The 11,448-nt window shown below is 30.8% G+C and overlaps 1 protein-coding gene across 1 annotated transcript; it reads left to right on the top strand.

Moving 5' to 3' along the window:
• Window positions 1-10,309: 10,309 nt before the first annotated feature.
• LOC148272981 (uncharacterized) lies at window positions 10,310-11,248 on the top strand. Its single transcript, XM_088239309.1, has one exon. The coding sequence runs from the start codon at window positions 10,310-10,312 to the stop codon at window positions 11,246-11,248; it is 939 nt and encodes a 312-aa protein (XP_088095435.1).
• Window positions 11,249-11,448: the final 200 nt, after the last annotated feature.

Genomic DNA, 11,448 nt, shown 5'->3' with positions numbered 1-11,448 from the left:
TGTGAACATTTAAGTGAATTCTTCAGCCTATTGTAAATGATTTTGCAATAAAATTTTATTGCCTTTAACGTCACAATCATTTGGAGCGTGTAGTTATGTATTATTCATTACAGTCACAAACTTGTGAAAGTAAAATTTGTTTAACAAAATATGAACATATCGAAATACATGTAATTATTATTTGTACCAACATATTGGAACTCACACGTGGGAGTTTTAAAATTATTTTTTTTAAAAAGCATTTGCTTTCTTGTGATTTGCACAATTACATATTTCAACTTAGGTGGTCATTTTCAACGAGATGTAAATACTATAAAACTCCGTTTATCCGAAAACAAAACAAGCGCGCAAACCATCACGCCGTTTCCTTACTCTACATTTCCCTTTTTACTTTCATTATCCATAAGGACCATAAGAAAGTTCTCACAATATAAAATTACTATTAAGAAATGGATAGTGGAGGTGGGTTGCGCACGGATCAATGAGGGGATCAAGCAAAATAGGTTAAATGTGTGTACTGTTTATGAAATTTGTTCTATTGGTCTATATAAATTGATTATGTTTTTTATGATTATTTTAGTTTTTTATTGTTTATTATGTTAATGATAATTAGGTTAATTGGATTAACAACGTTTTTTTTTATTGTTATTGTTATTTTTTTTTTTTTCTTTTTTTTTCTTTTATTCAGGAAACATACAGTACAGTTACAAAGTTTAATATTTTACACAATTAGACTTAATTCTAATGGACCAGTGAAGTTTCCATATACGCATAATAAAGCAATTATATGTTAGGTTAATTATGGAAGTATAAAAAAGAGAAGGAAAAAGAAAAACATATATGAAAGTTGTTTAAAAATTAAAATTTAAGTGAAAAAATTATGAATTGTGAAAAAGTTTGTGTTAACTTTGTTTAATAGCTAATCTTAGGCATGTTTTAGATTTTGTAAAATGTTTCCCTCGGCACGGGACACCCAAGTGAGGGAACATTATTCCGTTTAAAAAAAAGAATACAAACAATGTAAAAGTATAAATAAATGCATAAATCTTCTCATGCACTCACGCCGATTATTCCTACTCTCGACATGTCTAGCTTCAAGTATTTGATGGACTTGATCGTGCCATGTATTTTTCGGTCTTCCTCGTTTTCTGCATCTATCAACACTCGCATAAATTACATGAACTTTTTTCGCTCTTTATATTTAAGTTAGTAGTAAATATTATTATACAGCTATGTAGGACTATCATATTATAAATTATAATAATAATTATATTTGGCTGATTTAAATAGCGCCATTTTTGTAAAAAATCACCTCAAGGGCGCTTTACAATTGTATATCTAAACTTACATTCTAACTTAACTTCAGTGATACATTATATTTCCAGATTTAAAATTGAGGGTATGATAGTTTAAAGAAGTAGGATTTTAGTTGGGATCTGAACTGACTGGGACTGTTGATGATTCGTAAGTTTGAAGGCAATTGGTTCCAGGCAGAGGGGCCGGCGGCGGCAAAAGCACGATCTCCAAATCTAGTGTTTGGGGAGCGCCGGATTTCAACAAGTTTTCTTCTTCCTGAATCAAATGCTGACCTAAGAGTAGATTTTCTTTGACATGTATTTTCCCTAATACAAAGGTCCGATAGGTATTTTGGAGCCATTTCATGAAGGGATTTGAATACTGTCCAGCACAGCTTGTATTTTATTATCTCTTGGCTTTTTAACCATTGTAAAGGATTTTTACCGACAAGCCATATTCATTGGCTTGGTGAGTCCTGTAAAAAAATAAATAAATAAAAAAATGTTTAAAAAATAACTAAAATGTATGTTAACAATAAATATAAAAAAAAAAATACCAGTCAAAAACGTCGGAACAAATCCAACACACACGGTATCGCCCAAAAGATAAACATTTTGAAAACGGTGACCGTGAAAACCTTCGCATATTATTAAATACGAAGTTGAAAAAAAATGTGTAAACAAAATTGTTATATGCCTGTATTTTTATAACCATCTGGTGAAATGTTTAGTCATTAGAAAATTATTTCCCCATTGCAAACACCATTACAGAATTGCTTTATATGTATCCAAACCAAATTGATGAAATCAAATTTAGTGGAAATCACCACCGATAGTGATAAATATTCAATATGTTAGAATTGTCAGGCTTTTAATGTGATTAGCAAATAACATTTATACAGATACTCGTGTTACCCCGAATCACAGGCTAAACCCAACCAAAGGAGAAAGCATATGCAATCCATTAGCAGGGTATGAAAATACCCGGTAAAAGGGGGGAACTTTGAACGCGAATTCAATAACATTAAAACCATGACGGTCGCAACTCGCAACTACCCTTAATATAACAACCCCTAAAACACATAACCTAAAATCATTTAACAGACAAAATGTTGCATGTAACAAGATTTTTTATTAAGAATTTAAAAAATGTACATCATTTAAAAAAACCGTGTCCGGGCAAAATGTGAAATTAATTTATCGGTGTGAAATAGAACCAGAACTCTGGACGAGTGTTTTCGAGGACTACTGAGAAAATATTCATAATAAAAAACCCATCAAAGATTAATTCGCATTGTGGTCTAGTGATTAACGTGATTTCCTCGCGATTGCTATGAGAGAGATTTCGAATTTAATTTTCACAATATTTCGTTGGCCTCGTAGTGCAGTGGTCAATGCGTTTGCCTATCTTGCAAAAGGTCTCGGTTCAATTTCCAACATGGTTGACATTAAATATTTGTTTCAAAACGCGTCTTTACACTTTAATATTTAAGGCCCTGGACTAACACCTGAATAAAAAGATTAATTATTTTACCTTTATGTAACAAAAATGATCAAGGTATGCTGCGATTGGAATACCAATACAGTGCCCTGTGCACCATTTGATGTGGAAAGGAAATGATGAACATTTCATGGTCTTTATACAAGCATCAAAAGCATGGGACTTTTTATCTGGTATTTATGTAAAAAATATCTAATACATTATGCACCACAGCACTACTCGATTCGAAAAAAGTAACATGGCCATCTAGCCTGTATTTATGCGTTAAAAAATATTTTTAAATGCTGGATTCATGTACCGACAAACTACGCACTACTAAAAGTATATAAATGTGTGACAAACAAAAATTACAAACAAAACCCAAATAATATTGTAACATTGTGCAAATGAAATATCACAATAGTCTACGTACGATACAAGAATTGATATAAATCTCTTCTTCTTTTAAATTATGAAGCTTTATTCTGTGTGCGTTTTGTTTTGTGTGTAAATTGCTGTTTGAGGAAATGTTTGATCTTGGTTTCAAAGTTACTTAAAAAGACGTCAACAGATAGTGAAACTTAATGATACTTTTAGAAACAAAAAAATTTGTTCAGATTTAGGGATAACTCAAGAAACAGTAATTGGACCTATGTTATGTATTATATACGTTAAAAATATTTTTATTATCCAAAATATGAATGGTGACATCATTTGATATGCTGATGAGACCGTACTCATTACAAAGCGATCTTCATGGGACAAAGTAAATTTGAAATAAATTACAAGAATGGTTTGATGACAATATTTTGTCTCTGAATACTAAAAAACATATTACATCACTTTAACATTGAAAGAACAAGTTATACCTCGTATAAATATTTATATCCGCTTGACAAAATGCAATGAAGGATATCAGTTTCATAATGATTATTGCCTTCTAATCGCTTTAAAAATATGTAGGTCTTATAATTGATACAAATATAAAATACATAAAGAGCAAATTAATAATATTGTAAATATGAAGAGAAAACTCATATATGTATTTATTAGATTGAGAAATATATAAACCATCGAAAAATTAAAATAAATTTACTTTGCATTAGCCCAGTCCATATTACAGTACGGAAAAATCGGAGGTGCTTTTAAAACAAATATTTTACCGGTCGAAAAAATACAAAAGTTACTTCAAAAGTTTTTTTTTATTTTTAAGTTGTCTAATTTTCGTTAAATCGTTTTATAAAAGTAATTGTTTGCTTCAAACCCATAAAGATAAAATAAATCAATAAACAATTAAGTACGCGACCTAGAGCAAGTGGTCCCATCTTAATTTCAAAATTAAAAACAACTACAGCACATCATTATATTTACAGAGAAATATTTTTCTTTAATGTAATGAAGAAAGAAAATAAAACGTGTAGTCAAGAATGCAACATATTAAAGAAAGAAATGATAAGTTATATATATAATTCTTTTTTGTGCAGCACTGATTAAAAAAACGATTTGATTACATTTTTTTGCAGTTTATATGTTATCCTAAAAATATAATTAATTAAAAATAAAATATCCAAATTATTGTAAGACGTCACTCCCCATTGTGTACAAAAGAATTGTTTTTTCTTTTACGTAATCAGAAACGTTATTGCAAATATATTTATTTTATTTATATAAAAATTATATAAAGTATCAATATTGTGTACTATATTATGTTTATCTGAATATATATTTTTTTAAATTTCATCTTCAAATGAACATTTTCACACCGGATTTGGAAAGTATTTTTTTTTCAATTATGCTGGATTTTAATATAAAAAACATTTATCCTTGCTAAGCAAAGAATACATGTGACTCTAATACAGCAATAAATCTGTATAAGAGAGAACACGAACATAGAACTCATAACAGCAAGACAGAGACGCTGTTTTATGGCCGGCGTTTCTATGAAATAAATTAAATCGGTTATTGGCAGTGAAAAGAGATGCACGCATGTGTGATAGGTGAATTAATGATTTTTAGTTTATTTTTCTATAACAAGATTTAATTGTATCTTTCTTTTTATAGATTATGGAAAAATAATTTTTAAACATGTAATATTTTTTATTTTTTTTAATGTCTAAACTTTAAAATATTTACTTTTAATCTTTTGCTTATGGTAACACGATGTTATACTACCGCGCGCAAAGTAATTATTTACCATAGTCTTTTAACAGTTAAAAAACGCTCAAATTTTTATACAGACGAACTGAGCACCACTAGAAGTACGCGAAAAATAAAAATTACAAAAAAAACGCAATAATTGTTATAAACGCTTAAATTTATAAACTGACATACTATGGACCACTAAAAGTATTTTGCTTAAATAATCTCATCAGTATATTAACTTTTTATTGAATTTTTGGTTTGACGTGGTTTATAAAAAAATAAGGGTGTTCAGAAATAGACGAAATTTCAAAAACACATTTTTTCTACCAAAAAAAATTTCCTATCGATTCTATTATTTAAAATGTACCTAGACAATTGACTTTTGAAACTTCTGTTAATTACCTGTAAAAGTAAATAAACGGTATATTTTAATTATTAAATACCGAATAAAAGTCCCAATAAGTTCTCAGAATACATTCCAAAGTTTATCCAATTAGCTCTTAATGTTTTTCGGAAGGAAATTTTGGTGTACTTAGACTAATGTTTTATTCCGATATCAATTAGTAAAATCGGAAGGGCTAGTTAAATAATACTTAGAAAATAATTACGATTACCTTTTCTTGTGTTGGTGATTAGTCATTAGCTAACGCAGGTACCCAATTAGGGGCAAGAAACCCCAAATTAGGTTCTACCATGAAGTACGTCTTTAAGCGATACATTAGTTTTCAACAGCTCAGTATATTATAGAAGGAATGAATTAAATTCATTTTAAAACCAAATTAAGGAACTTTGTAAATGACAGTACTCAAATTATGACGAGACATGTTTTTGCGAATTTTAACCGTGTTTTTTTTACATTTTACTTGTAGGTATATTCTTTTAAAAATATTTGTACCTTAGAGGCAGACGGATGCAAATCTAAACGTCAAATGTTTAACAAGAGTCTAAAGAATTTACTTTCTCTAAGTGATTTCTAATAAATTAAGGCATTCATTTGTATTTTCGGTATCTTAATACATTGTTTCTTTCATTATAAGACTTACATTTCTTTAAAACCAATGGACATGATCACGACCTGGATACGAAAATTAAAATGTCATTTCGGCATTCTGGATTTTCATGCGTATGCGCTTCTGAGGTACAGATTTTATATTTAGTGATTACAGAATTTTAAAAGAAAAAAGGACATGATATGTATTTTTAATGATTTCTGTTGGGTTTTCGTCAGTTGTTTTTATCATTTTCGTATTTATGTACTTCTAAATAAATCGGCCTCGTGGTGTAATGGTCAGCGCGTTTGCCTACCATGCAAGAGGTTTCGGGCTCGATTCCCGAAATATTTGTTTGACGGGGTGTTTTCACACTAGAATATTTCATTGTCCCTCGACTGGTACCTGAAGCATAAGACTGATTATCTTACCTCACGCAACAAAAAAATATTAAGATCCGCTGCAATTAGTGTACCATTGCACCGCTCTATGCACCATTAGATGCGGAAAAGGAATGGTGATGATCAAATAAAGTTACTGTTAAAGAATATTAGGTTTTGTTTTTGGCAGTTGGCATAAGTTGTGCCCGTTTTTTATCAAAGAGGACCAACAGTAAAACAAAATAGTTTCTGGTACACGTCATTTGAAATATTTTTTTCTGCTTAACATGATATTGTGTTTGCTTTTACGTTCTATAATATTGTGTTATTTTATACAAGCCGGAAAACGGAATGTCAAGTACACAAAAGTGAGCATTTTTAATACCTTATTCTGATCGCGATCAATCGAGGGAGTAACATTTATACAGATTTATTTGTAAAATAACGAAGTGGAATACATTATTAAGAACATGTTTTTTTTTAATTCTTTTTTATTATTCTGTATTTGGATAACCAACAGCTTTATTTGTCTCATATATAAAACAAAACAAATCACAAATAAGCCAATTACAGGTTTTCCGAAGAAGCATCACGGTAAATTAAAAAAGATTCTCGAACATAAAATGAACAGTAATCTAATGTAAATCCAAAAGAAAATAAAAAATACTTTGAATTATTTTGAAAGCAAACGCCGCACGTCACAATGATTATTCACAAATACATCTTTGTTTTATGATTTTGTTATGACATTAAAATGATTAAAAGTTCGCCATAAATATTCATTTTGCCTATAATTAGATGAAACAAGAGGAATATGAAGAAGACGGCTATTCCTTAGAACTTTGGAAAGGACATTAATAGAGAGCTTGCATACTAGTTCAGGACAGTCAATTAAAGCAGATGCAAATTTTATCAGCCATTTACGACGTTTTTGCAAAGGTGTTGTTTTTTTAAAAAATATTTGAATATATTGATTGGATTTAAACTCAAGTTTCAACCGGAAACACATGTACTTTACGAATATTTTCAATGCGTGATATCTGCACATTGTACATAGGATTCCATATTTGTGACGCATATTCCAAGTTGTTTTTTTGTGATCTCTTGTTCTCTTAATTTGTTAAAAAAACAGACAAAACTCATTATTTTATTTGTCTGTTGTCATTAAAATAGCTAAAATATCGGGTATTCCATATAATATCGTTTAAGTTATTTTTCATGTTTCAGATTTGGGCCATCTTTCTCACAACCATTTCTAACTTAAAATCAATTGAAATCACAATGGCTCATAATAACACTAATAACCCATCGTAAATAAATATATGAATCTATGGCTGCCCCACAATCACAGAGCGGCTTTAATAAAACAGTAATCATATTAATAATGTCAGAGTCTCTAATATCATGACGGCCCCTCTCTGCAGGGCCCCCTTAAAACTACATTATTCGGGGCCCTCGAGGAAGGAGGGCGGGGCCCGGCGAGAGAAAGGACTTTATTGGGATTCTTCTATTGGACCGTACCGAGGGGGGGTATCAGTAAATTATTGAATTATTCTTGGAGAGAAAATAACAGGGAGACGAAACATTGATTTTTTTTATTTTTAATATATGTATACATAAAATCTATTCTGCGTGAATCCTCATCCATATCACCACCGTTCCCTTTCCATGCCCAATGGTGCATAGGGCGTTGAATTAATACTCCAATCGCAGCGTGTCTTGATCTTTTTATTACATTGGGGTAGGATAATTAGTCTTACGCTTCGGGTGCTAGTCCAAAGAGTACAAAATATTCTAATATTTAAAATAAATATTTCATGATAACCAAATTCTATTTATTTGCGTGAATTTTGAAATGATTTGTCAAAATACAGGCGTCATAATTATTATTTCAATTTACTAACATCTAGACTACATCCGTTAGGTAACGAGTATGGTGAATTTTTTTTTTTTTTGTTTCAGCATTTTCTTTTTTGGATTTTTTTTAATTTAAAATGAAACACATTGTAATTTTAATTACATAATAGTTTAATATATAATAACACAGCTAGTTTCAGGTATTATGAATTACCCATCATCAAAAAATAAATATGTAAATAAATAATAAAGCATCAAAGTGTAAATACAAACGGAATTCAATTTTAAATTGATACATTTCGTTTGTTCTTACAAACTCGTAATTATAGGTTAAATATTCAAAAGACTATAAATTAATATACCAAAAAAAGAATCATAATATTCTTTATTAATTTAATGTTTCTTTTTCATGTATCTCTGTAATAATATATATATTATATGTATGTTTGTGTTAATCGTAATTCATCGTAAAAAAATATTTTTTTTTTGGATTTAACGGTATTTCACAGACCCCCTATTAATTAAAATTTGTATTTTTTTTTAAATAGGCACAATATCTTATTCGCTTTTGTTTTTTGTACGTCAAATAGAAAGGGAAATCCACAACACAATAATTAATTTTTAAAAAAACATGGGCCAATTTTTACTTGTAATGAATGGGTGATTTTCTTAATTAATTCTTAAAAATTATATGAGTCATTATATTCGAATGAGTGGATAGTGGATACCTGGTTTAATAGACAAATAGCCTTAAAATCATGCGTTTTATAAAAAATATAATGATCAATAATTTTATTAGGGATTTCACACTTATGAACATAATATTTAATATTAAAATGTTCTAGTGTGCCTACTTACACCCACTAAATTATGTTTACTTGACTCACCGACAGACACGCATCGACATATTATTTATTTATTAAATATACAACTTAAGCCAATAACAACAATTATATGAATAAACGTGAGAACAAGAAACTGAACATAAAGAACATAAAACTTTGTTGCAAAGACAAACAAGGGAAATAAAATAACGGTATAACCATGGTTATTAAACATTCGAACGCACTGATTTAACCCTCCCAGGGTTTTCATTTTGTTCAACACGTATTTCAACAAAGACTAATAAATGTATATTAAAACAAATATGAAAGGCTCATCATTTACAGAGCGTACAAACTGTCGTTGGCTGATTTTACGAACTGAACTTTCATCATTCTGCGTATATAAGCGTTATTACGTGTCAATTTTTTTATTGTTACAAAAATAATTGAAGTTGAACTTATCCTGTCGAAAAATACAGTTCTATATATGAAATAAAACCTGAATCCTGGATGAGTGATTTTGACTGGGTAGAAATCGTTAAAAAACTAAAAATCCGCCTCTCAATATAGTGATTGGCACGTTCGCCAACCACGCTTATGATCCTAGGTTCGATTGCTGGCAGAGTAAATGTAAAATACTGATTTAAAAGATGATTTTAACTGCAATATTACATTGTTTCTAGACTGGCACCTGAACCGTAAAACTGATCACCTAACCACAATTTTAGAGCATTGCTGAGGAAAATGATGAAGATCATTTAAAGAATACATTATAAGAAAATAAAAGCATCATTTATTCATGAGAATAAATAAATAAATAACTGAAAAATGTGTATTTATGATATGATGTAAGAAATTCAAAATCCAAACTAATAGTACAAAATTAAACCCACTGCATCCTCACTTATATACTGTGTTTCTTGATTATTGTAGTTATATATTATATTTAAATTTGATTAAATATTTTTTTTATTTCGCAATATTCCAATGGTTGTTTATCTCACCGACACACGTGAAAAAAAATGCAAAGTGTGCAAGGGATGTACCAAACTTCCCTCTCTCTTTGCATTCCCTACGGGGGGTGTGGTCTGGGGTGCATTGTTAATAGTACGCCGGTATAGCAAAAATGTTAATAATAATCCGAGGGGTGCACCCATATATTAGGGAGGAAGCATTTAGCGAGACCAGTTAGCCCTTAGCCGTCGAAGGTGCAACATTCGTTATTTAATTGCGCTACAATATAATTATTACAGTGATTAGAAATAAAAGTGATTTTATTATTTCAAATTCTGTGATTGGGACATTTTTGTGATTACATGACTGTTTTTTGTGCAAATTAAAAATGTCGCGATCTTTCTTGGTAGATTCGCTTATAAGCAATACGCCGAGAGATTTTTCATCAAAGATGCCTCAAGATCCATTCTTGAGAGCCACTCAGCTGATGGATACCCGACCGCCTCCTCCAATACCAACACACCACGCAGGATACTTAAGCAGTTATCTTTTCCAATTGGGTTTGCAACAACATCACCAGTTATTCAATCCAATGTTTCACACGAAGAACCCACTGCTGAGGCCAATTCCAAACGTGATTAGACCACAGCCGCATCACAATTTGAATACATCTTTAACGCAACAGCCTATTATTCCTTTACCAGTTCTTGGATTGAGTGACAGGTTATCGCCCCCTCGGAATTCTCCTCCAAGAAGTTGCGGAAATTCTCCGTGCTACCCTACGTCTCCACACAGACGTTTTTCAAATTCCCCTCCATATTTTGGTGCAGCTCATCATATCGCTAACTCTCCATCAAGATCAGGTGACGACAGTAGAGGATCCACTCCTACGCCACCACTAGCAGGGTCTGAAGACCGTCTCCCAGGGTTTAACAGAGAAAAAAAACGCGTAGAGTTGAAGGAAGATTCTAGCAAAAGAATAAGGACCGCGTTCACCAGCACGCAACTTCTAGAACTTGAAAGAGAATTTTCTCTAAATATGTATCTCTCTCGCTTGAGGAGGATCGAGATAGCAACTAACCTGAGACTATCAGAAAGACAAGTGAAGATTTGGTTCCAGAACAGAAGAGTCAAGTACAAGAAAATTGATATTCCTACGGGAAACCAAGTCAGCCAAACTTCTCAAGGAAGGTGCTGCTGCTTAAAGTCATGTGGGTCTTCAGGACGGGGATCTTCGAGATCAGAAACTTCGTGTGATGAGGACCATAGTTTTGTTGACGTAATGAGAACAGACGATGCTCAAATTACAAACATCCATCAGACGTAGTATTGTGTAAAATATTCCTATAAAAAACTGACGAAAATTGCCTAGACAATATTTTCTCTATATTTATGAAAATAAGTTAATCTAAATTATTTATCACATTAGTATAAAATACCCAGTTTGTATTTTTTATTTAACTTCAACATTAAATTTTAATGATACTGAATCAATAATATTTACTTTTATGAAATTATATATAGGAT

This window comes from Micrasema longulum, unplaced genomic scaffold, assembly GCF_059751315.1.
Source record: "Micrasema longulum isolate JH-2025_06_02 unplaced genomic scaffold, ASM5975131v1 h1tg002124l, whole genome shotgun sequence".
NCBI classification, from domain to species: domain Eukaryota; kingdom Metazoa; phylum Arthropoda; class Insecta; order Trichoptera; family Brachycentridae; genus Micrasema; species Micrasema longulum.
The sequence above is the reverse complement of the archived record's forward strand: the minus strand, read 5'-3'. Positions and strand labels throughout refer to the sequence as shown.